This window comes from Podarcis cretensis, assembly GCF_951804945.1.
Source record: "Podarcis cretensis genome assembly, chromosome: 16".
In the NCBI taxonomy this organism is placed as follows: domain Eukaryota; kingdom Metazoa; phylum Chordata; class Lepidosauria; order Squamata; family Lacertidae; genus Podarcis; species Podarcis cretensis.
In genome coordinates, this window is record NC_137186.1 from 15,219,844 (window position 1) to 15,241,126 (window position 21,283).

A 21,283-nucleotide genomic window follows, 5' to 3' on the forward strand; every position below is an offset into this window, starting at 1 on the left:
CTCACATGGGTTGGCTGAGCTGCCTTGTAATGTTGTGGAATGTTGCTCCAGCAGGGCAGGGAACAACTGTTGGAATGCTTGCAGTCGCTGTCTGGCTTCTGTGATGGAAGGGGCAATGGTCAAGAGACAGGCAAACATGTAAACCTCACCTGGGGTGACTAGAAGAGCAGAAATAAGTTGTGGGCCAAGCTAAGGAGAGCAGGGGCTTATTGGATTTTGAATAAATCAGTTTCTGATTTCTAAGTCCTAATTCACATCTTGGCTGGGAGGTTCTGTGACTGGAGCAGAGAGAAATGACTTATAGTCCTTGTTTCCTGGCTTCACAGTGTCGGTGGAGGGTGAGGTCATTGATTTCTGGTGGATGTGGATCCTGCTGTACTGCCTCTCCCTGTTGTGGGGATTTCCCCTGTCTTGGGAGAGTTCTCTAGCTTCTCAGGTTGATCTGCCCTGCATTTTAATTCTTTTTTAATAGCCCGGGCGAAGGAGTCTGGCGCAGGTAACACAGGGGTTACTGATTCTGCCAAGCAAAACAGATGGGTCAGGCCACAGTTTTGGAGGGGTGGGGCCTCTGTCCCTGCACAGTGGAAAAGGCAGTTACCACCTGCTGCCAAGCTTGGCTGGACTTTGCTTGTGCCTGTGACTTAATCTAGTAGAAAAAGAAAAATTCCTGTATTGCTTCAAAACTTGGATCGGGAAATCCCCAAGTTTGGGAGGGGGAGGGGGGAAGTTGACTCCAGAGGAAACAGTGTGAGAGCACAGGACAGAGTAAAAACAGGGCCCCTTTAGACAAGGGGGGGGGGGGAGCAGGAGGGGACACACATAGGCCTGCCTGTGTGACTTTGGGAACATTCCTTTCTCTGCCCAGACAGAAAGTTGGCAGGCAGTTCTTAATTTTCAGGGAAAGTCCCTTTTGTTGTTGCTGCAAATCCCAGCAAGGGACAACTGCATTTAGGGGGATTGGAATAAGGTGGAGAGGCTGTTTCTTCTTTCTCTCTTAAATGAAAAGTATTGAGAGTCAGCCGTTCGCAAGGTGTGATGTGTACCTAGGGGCGCCTTGCCCACCACCAAGAGGGCTCAGGCTTCTGATAACACTCGCATTCATTTAAAAACCACTGTATGAAATGCCTCAAAGCAATTTGTTATTAACAATATTTTTTTAAAAATCATATATGAAACAATTCCAAACCCACATTCGAGGGGCGGGGAGCACAAAAGGCTCGTTGAAAAAGGGAAACCTTCAGTGGCGTCAAAAATACAGTGGTACCTCGGGTTAAGTACTTAATTCGTTCCAGAGGTCCGTTCTTAACCTGAAACTGTTCTTAACGTGAAGCCGCCAGAGCACAACTTCTGTTCTCATCCTGAAGCAAAGTTCTTAACCCGAGGTACTATTTCTGGGTTAGCAGAGTCTGTAACCTGAAGCGTATGTAACCCGTTACCACTGTATGTATTTATCATGAGCTTCTCTCCCAAAAGCCATTCCCCTCCACTCAAATGTTGGATCTAGTTGGGGGAAAGAAAGTCTGTATGCACTGACACAGCTGTTTAGAGCTGACAGCTAGCGCTGGGGTTTGGCTTGGATTAAAGCCCCATTTCAGTGCTATACATGCATTACTTATTTTACTCATATTCATTGCATTTATATATCTCATTTTCTTCAAGGGGGTGTACGTGGTTCTCCCTGTCATTTAATCCTCACAACAGCCCGGTGTGGCAGGTTAGGTACACAGTCATGGCTTTACCACCCACACCCCACATCCCGAGAATCCTGGGAACTGTAGGTGGTGTTTTTTTTAAGGGTGCTGAAGGTTGTTAGGAGACCCCTGTTTCTCCTCACAGAGCCACAATTCTTTGAATTCCAAGTGAAGAGGGGTTGACTGTCGAGCCATGCTGGGAACTGAACCTCTGGGTGGGAAATAGGGGTCTCCCCATAGCTCGTATCCCTCTTAACAAACCACAGTTCCCAGGATTCTTTGGCGGAAGCTGTGTGTGCTTAAAGTGGTCTGGTGCTGCTTTAAATGTGTAGTGCAGATGAGGGATAAACCGGAGATGGGGAAATCGTTGCTCTCCAGATGTTCCTGGACTAAGGTTCCCATTTCCCCTGACCATTGGGCATGCTGGCCAAGGCTGATGAGAGCTGGAGCCCAGCAATGCCTGGAAAGCCACAGGTTCCCATCCTTGCTTCAGACCATATTCTGGGGGTCCCAACACCATCTCCCCATTGCAGGATTAAAGCCTGGCACCAAAGAGAAATTGAATTAACTTGGGAGAGAAGCCTGTCATTTTCATTTTAGGAATGGGGTGGCTTTCATTAATAGCTCATTTTTTATTTAGCAAGGTTTCTGTAATATGATAAAAACAGTAGGTGTAATGCAGTTCTCAAAATACAGATAAAATCAACAGGTGTGAGAGCAAATAAACTAACAGTGATAAAATTACATGTCTTAGCAGGCTGTGCTACACAACAAAAACAATTTTAGCCAGTGTTGAAAGCAGTGCAATGCAGGTGCCTGACTAACATTAGTATCCAGAGTTGGTGAGAATCTATGTATAGGGCATTGTATTTTATTATTATTTTTTGTATGTAACTTACCTGTTAGTTAGTATTTCCCTGTTTTGTGTTTGTAATGCTTGCCCTTGAAAATAATAAAAATTTCTACATACACACACACACACACACACACAGAGAGAGAGAGAGAGAGAGAGAGAGAAGCATTTATCAACTGCAGCCTGGCTTGTATAGCCAAGTGTTTCTGGCTTCTGTAGGGGGGTGTCTCTTGATTCTCTTGATCTCTCCACCTGAGAGTCCTGTTTTAATTGCTGTTTCTGTGGGATTGATTCATTGTGTATTTTAATCATGGATGCTTTTCATGTTTTAGTGGGGGCGTGTTCACATTTTCATGTCTGCACACCTGTTTTTTATGCTCTGAAAACCACTTTGAATCCTGTTTTCTCATTGAGTGGTGTATAAATAAAAAACGACAACAATTGGTAGGATTTACTAACAATTTATATAATACTAATATAGGTGCATCTTTTGTCTCCCTCCAGACCCTCCCGCAAGCAGCACTCCTGTCGTGGAGATAATTGAACAGCCCAAGCAGCGCGGCATGCGTTTCCGCTATCAGTGCGAAGGGCGGTTGGCTGGCTCCATTCCCGGGGAGCGCAGCACAGACACCACCAAGACCCACCCCACCATCAAGGTCAGCCCCACAGCACTTGGGAGTGGGGTGGGGGGTTCTTCTAGAAATAAGTGTTACTTAGAAGTCTTTGGGGGGTTGAGGGATTGAAGCAGGGCTTGTATGTGTGGTCATGGGAGTGTGAATTTCAGAATAAAAGGCATCGTTTTAAGGATACAGTCATACCTAGGATTACAGACGCTTCAGATTGCGTTTTTTCGGGTTACGGACCCGCCAAAACCCGAAAGTACCAGAATGGGTTACTTCCAGGTTTCTGTGGTCGCGCAAGCGCAGAAGCACTAAATCGCAACCCGCGCGTGCGCAGATGCGCTGCTGCAGGTTGCAAACGCTGCGGGTTGCGAACATGCATCCCACACAGATCACGTTCGCAACCCGAGCATCCACTGTACTTTAATTGCCCTTTGCGGAGGTGAAGCCCCTGACACCGACTGGTGTGCTGGCATGGAATGATCATAAACATTCCAGGCTCTTGGTGAAGAAAGAGGTAATGTGTCATTCTGCGGGAGGGTAGGACTCATACCAACGGCTTGCAAGTTTCAAGAATGGAGATTCCAACTAACCATCAGGAAGAACTTTCTGACAGTAGGATCTGTATGGACAATGGAATGGACTCCCTCTGGGAATTGTGGACTCTCCTTCATTGGAGGTTTTTAAGTGGAGGTTGGATGGCCATCTGTCACATATGATCTAGTTCAGATTCCTGCATTACAGGGGGCAGGACTGGATGACCCTCAGGGGTCCTTTCCAATTCCACAATTCTGTGGTTCTATGACTCTTGGGGGTTTCAGGCAGCCCTACCTGGAGATGCCAGCAGGGATTGAATCATGCAAGGCAGTTGCTGTACCTGCCACTGAGCTACATATCCCCATTTCTGCAGTGCAGGGAAGGCCGTACGACCCTACTCTGCAAGGTTACTGTGAACACTGGACTTAAGAGATGCTGAAGCAGCAGCAGCTCTCCAGGGTTTCAGGGGCGCAAAGTGTCTCTCCCAGTCCTTCCTGGAGATGCCATTGGGGATGGATCCAAGGGCCTCCCACATGCCAAGCAGATGCTCTGCCTCTGAGCTGCAGCCTTTGCCACACATCAGCTCCCCGCCTTTTGCTTTCAGATCCACAACTATACAGGCCCAGGCAAGGTCCGCATTTCGCTGGTCACCAAGGAGGTCCCCTACCGGCCCCACCCGCACGACTTGGTGGGGAAGGACTGCAAAGAAGGCTATTATGAAGCAGAGCTGTCTCCAGAGCGCTCCATCCACAGGTGAGCGGATGTGGGAAGGGGAGAGAGCTGGGTATCTGCCCCCCCCGGTCTTTTTCTCTGGCCATTTGGGAGGATGATTTGGGGGTGGGTGTTTGTTTATTTGCATCAACCGCTAGCCATTGCCGTCTGCGAACAAAAGTGCAAACATAAGCACAACTTGAGGGATGAAGCTGCCAAACTAAATGAACAACTGCAGTGTCTCAGAGAGCGTATCTTTGCCCAGCCCTATGCAAAGACGCCTTTGGGGCTGAGCTACTGCCCTTCCGCGACCACTGCAGCCTGCAAAGTCCAAAATAAAAAACTACGCGGGTTAAAACCCAAGAGGAGGTAGTTGTGGGCCATGTTTTGACGGTGGCTGCTTGAAGCTCTGCAGGTTTCACTGTCGGCCATTTAACCTTGATCTGCGAGGAGAAAAGTTAGCGTGAAAAGCAGCCGGGCGGCCCAGTGCGAGTGGGGCGCTTGGCTCTTTACACGGGAGTCTGTACAAAGAATAAAGCAAGCTTAGATGGGCCAGTGTTAAGAGCATCACCATCTCCACGTGAAGGTGGATGATTTGGGGATCTTCCTCGCTGGTGTTTGGGGAAGCAGCCGTGCTTCTCACCCGATGCCTTTCACCTCCTTGTGCCTCCCTCTCCCCCTCCCTCCAAGCTGCACGCTGACCCCTGCCTGCTCCATGTGCTCCTTCCCAGCTTCCAGAACTTGGGAATCCAATGCGTGCGGAAACGAGACCTGGACAAGGCCGTGGCCAAGCGGATCGAAACCAACAACAACCCGTTCAATGGTGAGGAGCGCTGTCAGCCGTGACAGTGGTCGAGGGCTTTGTGGGGGGCAGGGGTCTGTTGTTGGAACGTGAGAAGCTGTCTTGGACTAGCTCAGACTATTTCTCCCACCTAGCTGTGCATGTGATGACCAGCAATGCTGCTTTGGAGTCTCCAGCAGAGAAGGGCCTTTTTTGCAACCTGCTGTCTCAGAGATGCTGCAATCCCAAGCCTGGGAATGAAATCCGGCCCCCCCAGGCCTCCTTCTTTGGCTCTTGGGGCTCTCCCTAGACCATGCCCCTCACTCACCCTGATTCACACTGTTCTAGACCAGCTAGAATGTGCCCTTGAACTTTGATAATGCCTCTTGCCAGGATGGAGAGGGGTGTGCAGGTGTGCCTAGAAACTAGCCTTCTGTAGAAATCTAAAATTCACACCTGATGTTCTGTCCACTCTTTTGCTTCTGGACCTGACAGTCCCTGGCATGTGGCCCCCAGAAGATTGCCCAGGAGGGAATCTGGCCCTCCGGCTGAAAAGGGTTTCCTATCCCTGTAAAAGCAGCAGCTAAGCCCAACCATCGTCAGACATACCAGGGTGCCCTCCAGGCTCAGATTTGCATTCATTGCTCTGTCTGCTACTGGCATGCGGTCCCTGAAATGTTGCGCAGGAGGGAATCTGCACCACAAGCTGAAAACAGTTGACCCACCCCTGTGCTGCCTCATTCTCTTTAATTGTCATTTCCAGGGGTTGAACCATCTAGATGCAGGTGCACAATTTTTACTTCCCTTTTCTAGACTTAACTGTATTGTTTATATTTCTTGCTTTCTCTCTCCCTCCGCGCCTGCCCCTGATTCCAGTGTCCATGGAAGAGCTAAAAGGAGACTATGACCTGAACGCGGTTCGGCTCTGTTTCCAGGTGTGGATTCAGGATGCAGGCAGTGGGCGCTTGGTCCAACTGCCCCTGGCAATCTCACAGCCCATCTATGACAATCGTGAGTGCTAACGGGGGGTGGCTCTGACGCACACCGCTACCTTTATTAGAGAGGGAGGGACCAACCAGGGATGGACAGTGGAGCAGACCCAACACTGATCATTCATTGGTTTTTGATTTTCGCATCCTGCTCTGAGGGTCCCAGAGCAACTTAACAGCAGCTTCTTCATCCAACAAGTAAATAATTCTATCCCTGAGGAGATGGAATGGATGCAGATCAGAGTTAGGTGCACTAACTACTTGATTGAAATTAATGGGGCTTCCGTTAAATCATGATTTGGAAACCCTGGAGAGCTGCTGCCAGTCAGTGCAGGCAGTTCTGAGCTTGATGGACCCAATGGTCTGACCAGTATAAGGCAGCTTCAGATGTCCCTTTTCAATTCGGTCCTTTGTTCAGAATCATGAGGACTGGGATATTTATTTTTCAACAAAGGTCCACAGTGGTGGAGCACCTGTTTTGCATGCAAAAGTTACCCAGTTCAATCCCTGGCATCTCCAGGTAGGCTGCCTGAAACCCTGGAGAGCCACTGCCAGTCAGTGTATTCTGTACTGAGCTAGATGGACCAATGGTCTCCATAACACAGCCTCTTGTATTCCCTCACTGCCACCGAGTCATTAAGATGGCCCCAGCGCCCTCTCTTTTTCCAGGTGCTCCCAACACAGCCGAGTTGAAGATCTGCCGTGTGAACCGCAATTCAGGGAGCTGCCTGGGTGGAGACGAGATCTTCCTCCTCTGTGACAAGGTCCAGAAAGGTAAGAGATGCCTCCCTTTTCAGTGCAGGGTTTTACTTCCATTGGCCACCTTGGGCTTTGGAAGAGATGTAGAGGTCAAGCCTTGGAAGAGGCTGCAAAGGACTTCTGGACAACAGCAGCAAGGGTTCAACTTTTCATGTGTGTTTTCCTTTCATGGTGTTGTTGTTGTTTTGTTGTTGCTGTTGCTGTTCTTATTCTTAAGGCAGTTTTTAGTGTAGTGGGGAAAACTCAAAAAGCCCTTCCAGCCACATCTTTGCTCATAACAATGACCGAAACCATCTCTAAAGCCTCCTGTGTCTGCCAACCCTTTTAAAATCCTCCCTAACTTATGCATTTTTAAATGCAGGCTCACTATAGTCACCATGTGGCCAAACTGACCTCTTCACTTCCAGCACTGTTTGCCCACTTCAGTCCTGGGCTTTTCTGTGAGGTTTGCCCTGATGTCACAGCATCTCGCCCAATGGCAGGCAACTTCAAGGAGTCAGCTGATATGTTAAAAATATTAAAAAGTCTTCCACATTTTGTTTGGTATGTGTATATGGGTATTTTGGCCTGTTGCCTTCAAAAAGTGCTGTTGGCCATTTTTCAGTTTGGGAACAGGAGATGATTCCACATTTGTGGTGAAAGGAAATAAGACCAGGTGTTGGTATTTCCCATTTTGTTCTTTCCCCCACCCTTCACACCAGCAAGGGGTAGCAACAACCACCAACCTGGATGGCTTTAAAAGAGGGTGAGACTCGGTTCACCCTCCACTGTTGGAGGCAGAATGCTTCTGAGTACCAGTTGCCAGAAATCACAATTGGGGAGAGCACTGATGCATTTGGGACTTGCTTTCAGGCTTCCTATTGGAGCACCAGGCCAGCCACTGTGAGAACAAGATGCTGGACTAGATGGGCCATTGGCCTGATCCAGTTTCAGGACTCTCCTTGTGTTCTTACGTTCTCAGTGAGTCTGAACCCCTCAATCCTCCCCCCCCCCCTCGCTTCCTTTGCAGAGGACATCGAAGTCCGCTTCTTCAAGGACTCTTGGGAGGCAAAGGGCTCCTTCTCCCAAGCCGACGTCCATCGCCAAGTGGCCATTGTCTTCAAGACCCCGCCGTACATGGACCAAACCCTTCGGGAGCCGGTGACAGTCCAGATGCAGCTGCGTCGCCCATCCGACAAGGAAGTCAGTGGGCCCATGGAGTTCCGTTATCTTCCTGATGAAGGTATGTCCTCTCTTGCATGCTCTGGTTCTAAGCTCTATGAGTTTAGGGTCAAAGCTTTCAGCTGTGAGCCAGCTCAGAAACTCAGATGTATGTTAGGTGCCAAAGGGCTCCCTGAGTCAGGGTTACAGTTGCCAAAACAGAATGCCTAGTTTTCATTATGGGGCCCAGTGGCTCAAAAGACATACTTTTCAATGTGAATTTTTGCTTCCTGAAATAAAGTTCTGATTGCGCAGATGAAATACCACAGAGAGAATTTGAAAGGGTGTGTTGCTAGTGTGTGAAAGCAGGCAAGATCCAAGGATCCCCAGGGATGCGCCTCCAGGTGGTGGAGACGTCAGGTGCCTTCCTGGCACCCGGGCATCTTCACTTGCTCACAAGTGGTCAAAAGTCAGGTGCAAAATGCGCCCAGTGCCTGGCGAATTTCAAACGCCGCTGTGAGTGTGCAGGCGTGATTCCTTGACTCCAGCTCTCCTGTTACTCAGTCGTTGCCTATGATTGGAGAGTACATTATCAGCTCCCTTTCAAAGCAAATGTGTCCTTATTCTCCCCCCCCCCTTTCCTTTTGGACAGGTGACTTCAATCGTATTGACGAGAAACGCAAACGGACCCTTGGCACCTTCAAGAACTTTGTTCAGAAAACACCCTTTGCAGGTAGGGCTCGAGTTAGAGGGGTAGAAGAAAAGGGTGGTGTGGCTGGTTGAAGAACCTTCAAGGGGGTGAGACATTGGCGACTGGGCCCTATTTGGGACTGTTGGGGCAGAAGACAGGGAGACCAACAGGAAAACAGAGCCCAGAGCCCATGGCAGGTGAAGCCTACTCCTTCTAGTTTTGTCCCCATCCTCCTCCTCCAACCAAGTTCTGCAAGAGCAGGGCTGTGGAGGAATATCCCAGCAGGCAGAGCCACCCTGTGAGTTGCTTGCAAGTAAAAAGGCAGGCAGATGGAATGGCTGAGGCTGAGGGGGCCATGCCCTGCTCTTCTTAGTACACTGGACTCCAACAGAGAGGAGCACAGGAGGTGGAATACCTTGGAATCTCATGAGACCTGGGTTTGATGTTGCATGGGGGATACTGCTTCCTCTATAGCTCAGTAAATAAGAGCTCACACTTTCCATACAGAGTCCAGGTTCAATCCCTGGCATCTCCGTTTAGGAGGATCAGGGAGCAGGTGATGGGGAAGGAGCCCCTCCCTCTGCCAGTCAGAACAGGCAATACTAAGCAAGACAGACAAAGAGTCTCCCTCACGGTGAGGGTTCTTCTGGTGTCCATACATGGGGGGGGGGGGTTTGAAGCCTTGCTGGGCTCTTGGGAGGATTTTGCATGTTCTGACCCCTTCCGTTCCCTCCCAACAGTCGGAGCTCCAGAACCTCGCTCCCAGCGCCGCATTGCTGTTCCCAAACATGGCCTGGCCCGGCCCAACATCAGCGGTGAGGAATGCCTAACCTTTCCTTTCATGTAACCCTTCTGTCAAGTTAACAGCTTGCTTACGAAGAAAATTGGTCTGGCTGGGAATCTTGTCCCATGACGTCAATATGGACTAGCAGCTTAGGAGTTGTATATGTTCTGTTCAAACTGTTGGTTGGCATTCAGCTCCTGTCCACCCTTCCCCCCGCTGAAAGGAGAAGGGAAAGGGGCTTTTTAAACCTGTGTTCATTGGCAGACGAGTGGAGATTAAATCCTGCTACCTAGGCTGCAAGATCCTGTTTTCTACTGGGAACAGGGCAGTGCACCCAAAGCAGGATTGAACCCTGTCCTCCAACCCAACAGCTGGCATCACCAGTGATGTCAGTGGGTGTGATGGGCCAAATTGGACCCCATGGCAGGCCGAGATTGACTCGTGGTCTGAAGGCTCCCCACCCTTGCTCTAAGCTATTTATATTCTGTGCTTTCAAAAGAAAAACATGTAACACAATCTGGCAATTTCCCCCATTGAATGATGATTGGAACTGTTGCTGGGGGAGGGGGCACAGAGCATCTGCCTTGCATGCAGAAGGTCCCAGGTTCAATCTCCAATGGCGTCTCCAGGTGGGCCTGGGAAAGACTCCCTGCCTAAAACCCTGGAGAACTGCTGCTGCCAGTCAGAGTGTAGACAGTACTGAGTTAGATGGGCCCCAGCGAATCTGGCTCAGCAGAAGGCAGCTTCCCATTGGCTTGCTTCTAGGATTTCACTAGGAAACATACACTTATAAAGTCCACAATCACAGCATTTAAAACTAGAAACTTGTTGGCAAGTTGTTGTTGTTTTTGAAAGAAAGAAAGAAAGAAAGAAAGAAAGAAAGAAAGAAAGAAAGAAAGAAAGAAAGAAAGAAAGAAAATGCCACATCTGAGTGGATGTTGCAGCACTGGCTCCCAGCAAAATTGGGAGCCACTCTTGGGAATGCACTTCTTCCCTCCCTTTCCCTTAACACAGTATTTCCCAAACTTGGGTCTCCATCTGTTATTGGACTACAACTCCCATCATCCCTAGCTGGCAAGACCAGTGGTCAGGGATGATGAGAATTGTAGTCTGGAAACTCAAGTTTGGGAAACTCTGCCTTAACACAAGCTAGGTGTTTGTATTGGTGCCGAGGTTGCTTCTTAGTTTCCAAACCATGGCTGGTGGGCAGATCCTGCACCAGCTCTGAGATCCTCTGGCCGGTAAACCCTGGCCAGCTGGGAGTCCAGGAAGGTCAGGGGGCCCTGGCGCGTCTGTCACTGATGCAAGAGTGCTGATGTGTCCTTTGTCATCATCTCCTCTCTCTGATCTTCCTTGCAGGTGTCCCAGGAATCATGGGAGCATCAGGGCAAACCCCACTGCCCACCTCCAAACCCCAGGCCATGGTGCACCCTTCTCCCGCCTACTTCACGGGGCCCAGCCATGCCCCACTTCCAGCGGCGGCTCCTCCTCCGACCGCAGCTGCACAGTCCAGCTTCAGCACGGTGAACATGGAAGATCTGTCGGGCCTGGGCGTGAGCCATCGGGTCCAGCCCTCTGAGTCGGAGGCCGAAGCCAGCATTGCAGACGCCTTCCTGCACCTCCACTTCGAAGGGGCGGATGCTGGGGGCATGGAGCTTGGGGGGATCCTGGATGATGCTCCCTACGCCAGCCTGGAGGGGATTAACACAGCCGAGTTCTGCCAGCTCCTCACAGAAGGGGCCGCCCAGCAAGCACTCCAGGACAACCAAGGCACTCTGCTGACCTATCCAGAGTCGATCAGCCGCCTGGTGTCCCAGCGGAGAGCCCAAGGGGAGCCCAGTGGAGGCGGCGGTGGCGGCGGCTCAGGTGCCAGCTGCTACAATGGCCTTCCGGGGGCCCTTCCTGCTGAGGAAAGCTTTTCCTCCATGGTCGATCTTGACTTGCACTCTCTTCTGAACCAGCTGAACTCATAAGGGTGGAGTCACAGGACCACCAGCTTCTGTCCCTGGGCTCCAGATCCCGGGTGGCCACTCTTTGTTTGCGTAGACTTTGCCAACTTAACTCTCCCCCTCTCTGGTGGCCCCCCCCCCCCCCGCTGGATGGACTATCCTTCAAGGATGTATTTGGGTGGGGGCAACCTCTAGGTTCTTGGAACATGAGGTTTTTATAGGCCTGGACCATTGCTTTTAGGCAGAGGCGAGGTCTCTTTCCTCCCCGCCACCAGTGAAGTGGGCGTTGTACATTTGGTAACACGGCGGAGCCAGTTCTCGCTTCCCTACTGAAGGCTTGTTTTCCTTCCAGAACTATGGAGCTGTGTGTGTTTTTGACTGTTTGAAGGGGAAGAATCTCTCCTCCTTCCCATGGTTGCCTTCTGAAAACTCGCCAGCTGGCACCTTCTCCTCCTCATGCCAAACAAAACATTATTAAGGGGGAGCGGAAGCTCAGAAGCCTTAAAGAACTGTGCCAGCAAGCAAAAAAAAAATCAGCAGGTCAAACCTGTTTCTAACCTTTTTATGAAAAGCCACACAGTTCTAAATGCTACAGTAGCTGTACCAGGATATTTTAAAAGCAAAGCTACTTCTGTACTGTTTCCGGAGTGCCTTAAAGCATTGCCCAAGGTTCTTCTGGTGGGTGAGGCCTTCCTGATGAAACCCTACAGCCATCTCCAGGGCCGTGAGGGTTTGTCCCTTCTGCCCATGTTTGAAGAGGCGGGAAGAGTTGGAATCGTTTGTTGGTCCTTTGCTGTAGAAGGAATAGCTTAACTCTAGCAGGCTGTTGTGGGTATACAGACATGGGACTTGTGGTGGCAAAACACAGGCTATTTTTCAACCTTGGTGTCCTTGGCCTTAACTGGGGATTTGTGTCAGTCTCTGTGGCACGCACACAGGACTTCTTCCTCTTAAGATAAGGGGTTTTTTTAAAGCCAGAAAGAGCAACAAGGCTGTGAGGGGTAAGCCAGCCTCGTGGATGAAAGGGATGCAGACCCAGTCATTCTGCTCTAGGCCTGCACCTTGCCTGCCAGTGGCGGGGGGTGGGGGGGATAAAACAATGGGAAATCGCATGAGGATGTGGGCGGCGACTTCTTTTTCCGTACTGAAGCCAACTCTGAGCCTTTCCGCTCAGAAAATATGCCGTTACTATAAGGGGGTGCAATGGGACATTTGGTGCCTTTCTGTTGCAGAATTTGTTTGGTCCTAGCCCTGCTCAGTTTCCTCTTAGGGTGAGGGCTTGAGACCCTCCATGTGAACCCAGTGCCTGCCAGCCCCCAAATCATGCCACCCCTCCAAAGAAAAGCAAGACAGTTTAGGCCACGTAGAGGGAAAACAAGCTAGCAGGAAGCAGGATAATCTTCCCCTTCCTCAGTGGGAAGACAGACCAAAAGCCTCAGATGGCTGAACTCTGACACAAGGTCTAAAACGGAAGAGAGATCCAGTTATCCCAGGTTAGGATGCAGCCTGCTGCCAACAGGGTCTGGTGGGGAAAGCAGCTGCCAAGCCAGCAGGGGCAGCCAAGGTTATGTCCAGGGTGGGGGTGGGATTGCGCCTTGTTTTTTAAATACTATTTGCTGCATTTTTTTAAGGGTGGGTGGGTGTGTCAAGATAGTTAACCACTTAAGTGCTGTTATTGGTCCACAGTTGTCTCACTCTTCTTTTTTTTGTTATCTGATGTGGCAATTCTTGCTTTCTTCTTCCTATAGCAGGTTCCTAAAAATAAACTGAAGCCTCAGCCTGGCAGTTTTCTTTTTATCGTGGAATTGGGGTGTGGTTTCCATAAGGGCTTGTGGAAGGAAGATCTGGGAACTGTGGCCTTAATTTGCAGGCAATGTCACCTCAAACCAGTATTGGTATTCTCCCCACCCCCACCCCACCCCAGTCACATAAAATCCAGAAGCCATGGGGACTATTAGATTCTTAAGGGGGCAAATTGGGAGCCTTCCCCCAGGAAGCTGTCATGTCCCATCACTCCTGACCATTGACTATGTTGACTGGTGCCGATGGGAATTACAATCCAAAACATCTATCTGGTAGGCATCAGTGCATTATCATTTAGAAGCATGGATAAACCCTATTGTGCTGCTTTTTAAAACAAAAAAACAGCTTAGTAATTCCTTATTTTTTCTCGCTTCCTGGGCTGTTGTATAACTGCACACCAAAAGAACACTGGAGCATAGGTGTGCCTGCACACTAAAGGAACACTGGAGCATAGGTGTGCACACCGTATAGGTGTGCCTGTTTTCTTTCAGGTTGTATAATTTATTGTGATGTTCTGATTTTTCATTTTGGCTTTGCTGGTGTGAAGAATGTTACATTAAGCACCCAACCTCTTTGCATCTTGCTCAGCCAGCCTTCTTGGCTCCTAAGCTTCTCCCTCCCATTTCTCAGCTGATCAGAATATTTTTGTTTAATGGAAAGAGGTTCTGGAACCAAAGCCATTTTCTTTTTATTACTTTTGCCTGCACTCCCATAGAATTATGACACTTATGAACACTTATCTAGCTTTTCTTCCAAAACATTAAATAAGATATTCCTATCCACATACAATTTGCATGAATCAAGCAGGGAAGTAGAAGGTGCGGTTTATACATGCATCATGCTCTTTCCCTAAGCCCAGGCGTGGGACAACTTAGGGCTCTCTAGATATTGCTGGACCCCCAGTTCCCACTTTCCCTGGGCTTCTTTGGCCATGCTGTCTGGGGTTGATGGCAGCCATGTGCCCCTGAAACAACCTTACATTTGTATCTTGAAGGGGAGACGCTTCACAAAAAAATCCCCAAACAAACTGCCCTCAGTTAGAAAGTCTACCTGAAATGGTAGTTGCATGCACAAGCTAGAAAGCAAATTCTGACTACTGGACAGCTGCTTCACATGCCGGTAATTCATTTTGTGGTATGACTGGTTATTTGAAGAGCACGGACAGGGTTCACCATAGTGCAAGAATGTTCAGGTCCTTCAGTTCCCGTAATGCAGAAACGTAGGAAGTTGCCTTATACTGTGTCAGAACAATGATTCCTCTTTCAGTACTGTTTACACTGACTGGCAGCAGCTCTTTGGGCTTTCAGACGAGGGACATTGCCAGCTCCAGTTGGAGATGTCATTGGGGACTGAATCTACTGCTAAGCCACAGCCCTTCCCCTCTCAAGGATAAGCATACTTAGTCTGCATAATAAGGTTGCCATATTTCAAAAAGTTAAAATCCAGACAAAAAGTTGAGGTGTTTGTTTGTTTGTTTTGCAAAATCTAAAAAAATGGAAGTTGAGCTTTGGGGAGGGAATTCACCATAATATTGACTTCCAACATGAGTTGCCATATGTCCGGGTTTTCCAGGACAATTTCAGCCATTTCCACCCAGACACTGCTTCTGACTGCCGTATTCTGGCCATGTCCGGCAAATTCCAGACCTATGGCAACCCTAGTATAGAAGCCTCTTTAAAAATTCAAAGTTTTCTGAGTAGGAACTAGCTTTAAACTGTAAGTGAGGCAATTCAAAGACTGGTGCCAGCTGGCCTGCTTGCCTCTTCCATTTCCATTCTCTCTTCCCACACACCCTCCTGGCAATAAACATTCAGCAAGAAGACAAAATCACTTTATTTTTTAAAAACCTATTTTACAGGTAGGCAAGTGCTGCTGAATCAAATTTATTTTCCACAGCCTCAAGAGGAAAGAAATGTTGAGAGACATTCCCTTAAATGAGTAAAACTTGTTCTCCCAACACATTTTGTTGGGATAGTGTCTATGTTTAGCCCCTCTTTCAAAACTACACAGCACCTCCCTGGTGAACCATTAGTAGTTTCTGATGAAAAACTTCCCTAGAAACTACTTTTCCCAGGCATTATGGCGGGCCTGGGGAACCTGTGGCAAAATCAGATGAAACTGTTGGAAGCAAGAATATCCAAACTTTTGTGTTTCACAGAACTCCCCACAGTCTGCTTAGATTATTCTACAAGATGGGAATGTTTTGCATTGTTAGAAAGTATGCCTCCTCTTAGCACAGAGGTAGCCAAACCCTCCAGGTGTTTTAGACTAAAACTCCCATCAGCCTCACTCAACATGGTGAATGGTCAAGGATGCTGGGAGTTGCAGACCAAAGCATTTGGAAGACACCATGTTGGGTATTCATATCCTAAACATGCAAGGATTTGTCAAATAAGAGATCATTTGACTTGCCACCCCTTTTCTTTTTGACTGCTACAGCAATCTTTCTACTGACCTGTCATGAAATGGGAGTGTGTGCATTTATTTTGATACCCAAAGTCACTGGGGAAGGGGATATGAAAGCATACGCACAGGCAACTGAGGAAGAAGTGCAGCGATGCACTCCTGGTAAGAAGTTATTGAAAACAAGGAAGGCAGCACACTCCATTGAAAGATAAATTCAGGTGTCCTTAAATGTGGCTGCAGGAAGACCAATGCAGGCAGCTGCCACCCAGTGCTGAAATCCTGCCTCCAGCATCCCTGCTGGCCTGTGCTTGGCAACTGTAATGTGGTCTCTCTGAGGGGGAGCGAAAGGGGAGGGGCACTGGGACTTGTAGCTCCCAGCCACAACACCATTCCCCTGGAAGGGCCACACATCCAAAGGAACACGTTTTAAGTCACTTCCATGTTGTTCACTTTGTTGGTGATGCGCGAACGCCGAGGGATACATTCCAAATCAAACTTGCTTTCGTAGATGGTGGGGCAAAGGTGCCAGCGGTTGTCTCGGTAGATGCCCAAGTAGGTATAAACATCAGGCTTGTAGGACAACAAGCATTTGACCCCTGTGGTGCGGATCACAGCATCGGCCACCAGCACCTGCTCCTCATTTGTGAAGTCGTCTGTGTACACACAGATGACCTGCTTGCGCTCCGAGTCGGGGCAGCAGGGGCTGACCTTGGCCACGCCAATGCGCCCGTCGAGCACCGCACGGGCAATGCCACACCAGGCATGGTCCACCTTGAAGCCACTATCCAGGTGCATGAGCCACTTCCCGGTCAGCACTCGCCGGTTCAGCGCCAGCTCCTTGACCATGTCGAAGGTGATGTGGCGCCCGCTGGCTTGCAGCAGCTCCCAGTCCTCCTGCAGCCCTACCACATCGCCAGATTCAGGACAGAAACGGGGCCCATACACTGCTATCCAACCCACCGGCTCAGCATTGCACTCGGGGTCACCAAACCGGGACACACGGGACGGTTGGTAGGTCTGCAGCCACTCCTCGAATTCGGCCCGGGGAGTCTTGCGAGCATCAAAAACTACCCAGGGGTCCATATCTGCCGCCATGGACTCAGCAGCCAGCTGCTCTGCTGCAAAAGCACCTTCCTTCCCTGTCTTATCATCCTGGCTGGACATGGCACTGCAGGGCACCTGACAAAGAAGGAGAGGGCAAAGCAAAATGTAATAAACAAGAGGCAGCCTGCCTGGTCCCTGCTGTCATATATCCTAGCTTGCAATGTTTCCTTCCTTCATACAACTAGCCAACAAGGCAAATTCTCTACACAGTCCCATTTTACAGATTAGAGAATTGAGGCCAAGCCTCACTCGCCCTGAGGTCATTACCAAACGTGTCCAGTAACTATTTATCTGTAACTGTAACCCAGCTTGGAATTTATAAAACAGGAATTCCAGAGTGAGCAGTAGCAACTGAAGTTCACCACCATCACACATACTTTTTTATTTTAGTTGCTCAAAACTGCTGGGCAGTATGGTGCACTAGCCTTGGATGTGAGACCTGGCTGCAAACCCCAGCTCAGCAGGCAGCCTTCTACAGAAAGTTACTAGCTCTCTGCTTGAGCAGCCTCAAAACCTTGTTGCGAGGATAACAGAAGAGCAACATGTACTAGAAGAAGGAAGAGGCGCATGTCTGAAACACTGAAGAGCCTCTGCCAGTCAATTTAAATAATACTGAGCTAGATGCACCAAGGGTCTAACTCAGTATAAGGCAGCTTCCTACATTCCAACCACAATACGTTCCAAGTAGTAAAAATGGAATACAAATAGTTAAACATTTTGTATACACACACACACAAACACACAACCCTTTCAAGCACTACACACCAAGGGTTGGATCCAGGCTTAGTCACTGAATTCAGTAAAGTTTAAGTTAGTAATGACTTAATATTATCAATGTAAAAGCATCAGTATAGTTTAATGCATGGGTAGGGCAGCTCAGGCCCAGCAGCCAAATGCAGCCTTCCAGACTTGGTTATCTGGCCCTCTGATCTATTCCCCAATCCAGACCCTTCACTCAACCTGCTTCTCACTACAAACGTGTCTGCCTGGATTTCGGGCTTTCGAATTTTAGTAGCGCCCTGTGAGGTGCCAAAATTTGGTGCATATCCCCGCCACTCAACTTCATTCTACTTAATTGTTGTGGCATCCCTCACAGTGTCCTCACAGCTCGGTGCCAGTGCAGGCAAACCTGCTCCCCTAAATCTGCCTCTGCAAGATGGGATGTGCTTTTGAACTGCTTGTCTGGATGGAAGATACGGAGGGGTGTGCGACTAGCCTACTGTGCAAAGGTAAAATCTGCATTTCAGCCCACATTTGCCTCTGGCTTTGCTCATCATTGCCATGTGGCCCAGAAAGGAACGTGACCCCTTTAGCTGCTGATAAAGGTTTCCCACCCCTGCCTTTAAGACATATTTACCATTTACCAAGGCAACACTAACTGCAGCAACGCAAAGGGTGCTCCAAAGACATTTTTAATTGTGGAGGGGAACCTTCAAAAACTAACCACATGCAGACCTACGCAGCTCCTCACTTGGGGGCCGTTTTAGGCAGTATTAAATTTTAGTCTAAGGAAGGAATAGCAATAAGCTGGCTGCAGAAGGAGCGTGGCTGTTAAAAGCAAGAATAACACTGCAGTGACTAAAGAAATTGCCAGTGTCAGCTGGTGTGTTAAGGAGTCGCCCAAAGGAGCTTATGGGAAAGGGTGGGGAGTATGCCAAAAATAAAAATTAAGCAAGACCCATCCAGGAAGTTTCCCCCTCGCTTAGGGCTGATAACACTGGCCTACCTTGCAGGGCTGCTCAGTGCAACAAGAAGCTTAATGGAGGCGAAGCATTCCGAGCACCGTAAAGCAAACCGTTACTGGCAATGGCTGCAGCGAGCGGCAGGCGTTGGAATAAACAGGCAAACGGGAGCCCCCTCCATTCTCTGACCCTCCCCGGCGAGACAGAGGAGCGCGAGAGAGCGGGCCTCTCCTGGCCCCTCCAGAGAAGCCGCCGCCGCCGCCGGAGCCCCTTTCGCAGCAGCCCCGCCTGGAGTGGCGTTGCCTTACCAACGGCCTGGCGTAGGCGGCCCGGCGCGCGGCACAGCCCGGAAGTTATGCGGGGAATGCATTGGAGGGGGGACAGGAAGTGCCGGGGAACTGAGGTGAGGGAAGTGAGGTAAGGGAACCAAAGTTTTTTTGCTATCTTCCGAAAAAAAAAAGGGGCTTCTTTTTTTGCGCTTCCCAGTATTTGAGGATTATTATCTCTTCGTCCCAAACCTAAAATATCTGAGGGCACGGGGGTGGGTTTAAAACACATCTCCTCTCACAAATGGCAAGCCGCCATGTTGGGCATTGTTTCCTATGGGCGTCCGGAGTGGTGCCGGTCTAGCAGTTGGCTTCTCTATGGAGCAACAGCCCCCATCTAAAATGTGCTCAGGCTGTTAAGAGGGCGGGGTGTTTGTGTGTGTATCGCGCGCGGAGGATTCCATTTTACACCGGAAGTGACGCAGAAGGGCTGGTTCCCCCCCCCCCCGCTTTCTTCCGGATTGCGCCTAAGTGTTTTGAGTTTTGTTGAGAGGTGGGTCCCTATCGCTCTAGGCGCAGCTGCGTTGAAATCCCTTCGTAGTTTACACTGGGGAATAAAGCGGAAAACCAGTTTAGTTTGACGTCGGATGTGATGTTAAGAGCTCCGTTGGCATCGCAGTCCTTCATGGTATAACCACGGCTCCCCAGCCCGCCCATCTGCAGTGCGGGGACCTGGCAGTGCTCTCCTGAAACATCACCCACCCACACAAGTACCCGCAATGCGAGGATAATATCATTGCAGGGCTGTTGTAAGCCTCACTTTCAGCCACTGGGAAGAACTGGGAATGTTATTGGAGGGTGGGGTGTAAATTCCTTAAATAAAATAATTTAAGGATGGAAGCATTGGGCTGCACTGCATTCTGAGCTTCTCAGCCACACACACTACTGCAATATAAAGATGACAACATTGCAGGGTAGATGTAAGCCACAGGCTCTAAAAGCCTAGGGTAAGGGGGCAAACAGGGCCACATGGCTGTCACTTAGAGCCACTCTCTCACACACATGCCCAAATGTTTAAAAAGGACAACCACAGGGTTACCTTGGAATCCCCTCATAAGAATATAAAAGTGGCCTGTCTAGCCCATCATCCTGTTCTCACTGTGGCAATCTAGATACCTCTGGGAAGCCTCCAAGCAGGATCTGAATGCAACAGCAACTCTCCCCACTTCTGACTCCCAGCAAATGGTATTCAAAATCAGTGGCATACTGTACTTTCTACAAGGTGGAGGCAGAACATAGCCATTGTAGCTGGCAGCTCAGCCAAAGCTACTGCCACCTCACCATCAATATAGGGATAATAACTACGGGCTGTATTTGCATTTGTGGCGCAGTGTTTTAAAAAACTAAAGTCATGTTTCATTCCTGCTACTACTCCCCCCGCCCTTCTTTTGTATGAATGGTTGGTTGGTTGAGTTCTTGGTTTAGGTTTGGGGCTCCTCAGTGCCCTCCTCCGCCTTGAAATTGCCCACTTGCTCTCAGCCTCTTGTATCAGGGTCCAGTTCCCTTTGTGGCCCAGAGAAAGATGGCAGATAATGATCAAACCATTGCAGTTGCTTTTCCTTCTGCTCGCTCCTATTGCTTTGCTGCCCCTCACTGCCCCCACTTTGGAAGTGAATGGATGGCAATGGAAGCAGGAGCAGCAGGAACAGCATTGTCCCCTCCCCTCAGGCACTGGCAGGTGCTAGATGTTGCCAACTCCTGACTTCAGCCCTTGGGAAGGGTGTGCTGTTCCCCTATCACAACTGGGCTAAAATCCTGCATTTCTCTGTTCTTTCTGAAATACAGCTGCTACTTTTATTTTGCAGGAAAAGGGGGAAATTTAGCATCAAAACTAACTCACAAGTCTCATCTGACAAATGAATAAGCAGTCTACTGTTTTGTTCAGTCTGCGCTACAAGTGAGCAGAGCTAGCATGCAGTGACATTCCTCAGCTTCTTCTTTTTTTAAGTAAAAAGCTTGTATATAAGGAAACAAGCTGGAAAGCTTTGTTCACAGAGGCCTGGTTTTTTTGGGGGGGCCGAGGGGGTGGTTTGCTAGATCAGAAATGGCAAGCTTAGGATCACACCTTTAAATTGTTTATGTACAGTACACAAATCATGCAGGAAAAATGGTTTTTGCTACTTTGGGCGCAGAATGAATTGAGTACACAGTACATCTGAAACTGGTTTTAAGCTCAGTATCCCAACAGTCTAGATTTCCCCAACACTGCCACTCAGGAAACTTGGTAACCCGTAGGTAAGAAAGTCTTTACATCAGATCTCAGATCAATTCCTGAAGATACCAAGGCATTGTAGGCAAGCTGTCTCTCTCACTGCACTGACACTGTGACATACCTTATAAGTTTGTCATAAGTGTTTCAACCCAGCTAATGACACTGTTGTTGGAATGGAAACAACAGAGCAATCCTGTGTATTGAAGGCAATGGAAGCTGCCCCACATTATTTAACTTGTTTTCTT

General features: G+C 49.1%; 2 protein-coding genes across 3 annotated transcripts in view; one reads left to right on the top strand and one right to left on the bottom strand.

Annotated features, from left to right (window-relative positions):
• RELA (RELA proto-oncogene, NF-kB subunit) overlaps positions 1 to 13,287 on the top strand; it is a 31,772-nt gene extending 18,485 nt beyond the window's left edge. The window contains exons 3-11 of the mRNA XM_079957564.1: positions 3,049 to 3,200; positions 4,306 to 4,454; positions 5,144 to 5,235; positions 6,070 to 6,204; positions 6,852 to 6,956; positions 7,951 to 8,163; positions 8,734 to 8,814; positions 9,513 to 9,587; positions 10,916 to 13,287. Coding sequence (XP_079813690.1) covers positions 3,049 to 3,200; positions 4,306 to 4,454; positions 5,144 to 5,235; positions 6,070 to 6,204; positions 6,852 to 6,956; positions 7,951 to 8,163; positions 8,734 to 8,814; positions 9,513 to 9,587; positions 10,916 to 11,529 — 1,616 coding nt within the window. The 3' untranslated portion in view covers positions 11,530 to 13,287. The remainder of the gene's footprint in view (positions 1 to 3,048; positions 3,201 to 4,305; positions 4,455 to 5,143; positions 5,236 to 6,069; positions 6,205 to 6,851; positions 6,957 to 7,950; positions 8,164 to 8,733; positions 8,815 to 9,512; positions 9,588 to 10,915) is intronic.
• A 1,839-nt stretch (positions 13,288 to 15,126) lies between these two features.
• Positions 15,127 to 19,208, bottom strand: LOC307205356 (UPF0696 protein C11orf68 homolog). Of its 2 annotated transcripts, none has more exons than XM_079957655.1 (2): positions 18,535 to 19,208; positions 15,127 to 16,882 (listed from the first exon to the last, which is right to left on the bottom strand). In XM_079957655.1, exon 2 carries the CDS (start codon positions 16,876 to 16,878, stop codon positions 16,141 to 16,143), a length of 738 nt encoding a protein of 245 aa, XP_079813781.1. In that variant the 5' UTR covers positions 16,879 to 16,882; positions 18,535 to 19,208; the 3' UTR covers positions 15,127 to 16,140. The 2 variants fall into 2 exon arrangements, with proteins under 2 accessions (XP_079813781.1, XP_079813780.1); XM_079957654.1 differs by having other exon boundaries at positions 15,127 to 16,893; positions 18,545 to 19,206.
• Positions 19,209 to 21,283: the final 2,075 nt, after the last annotated feature.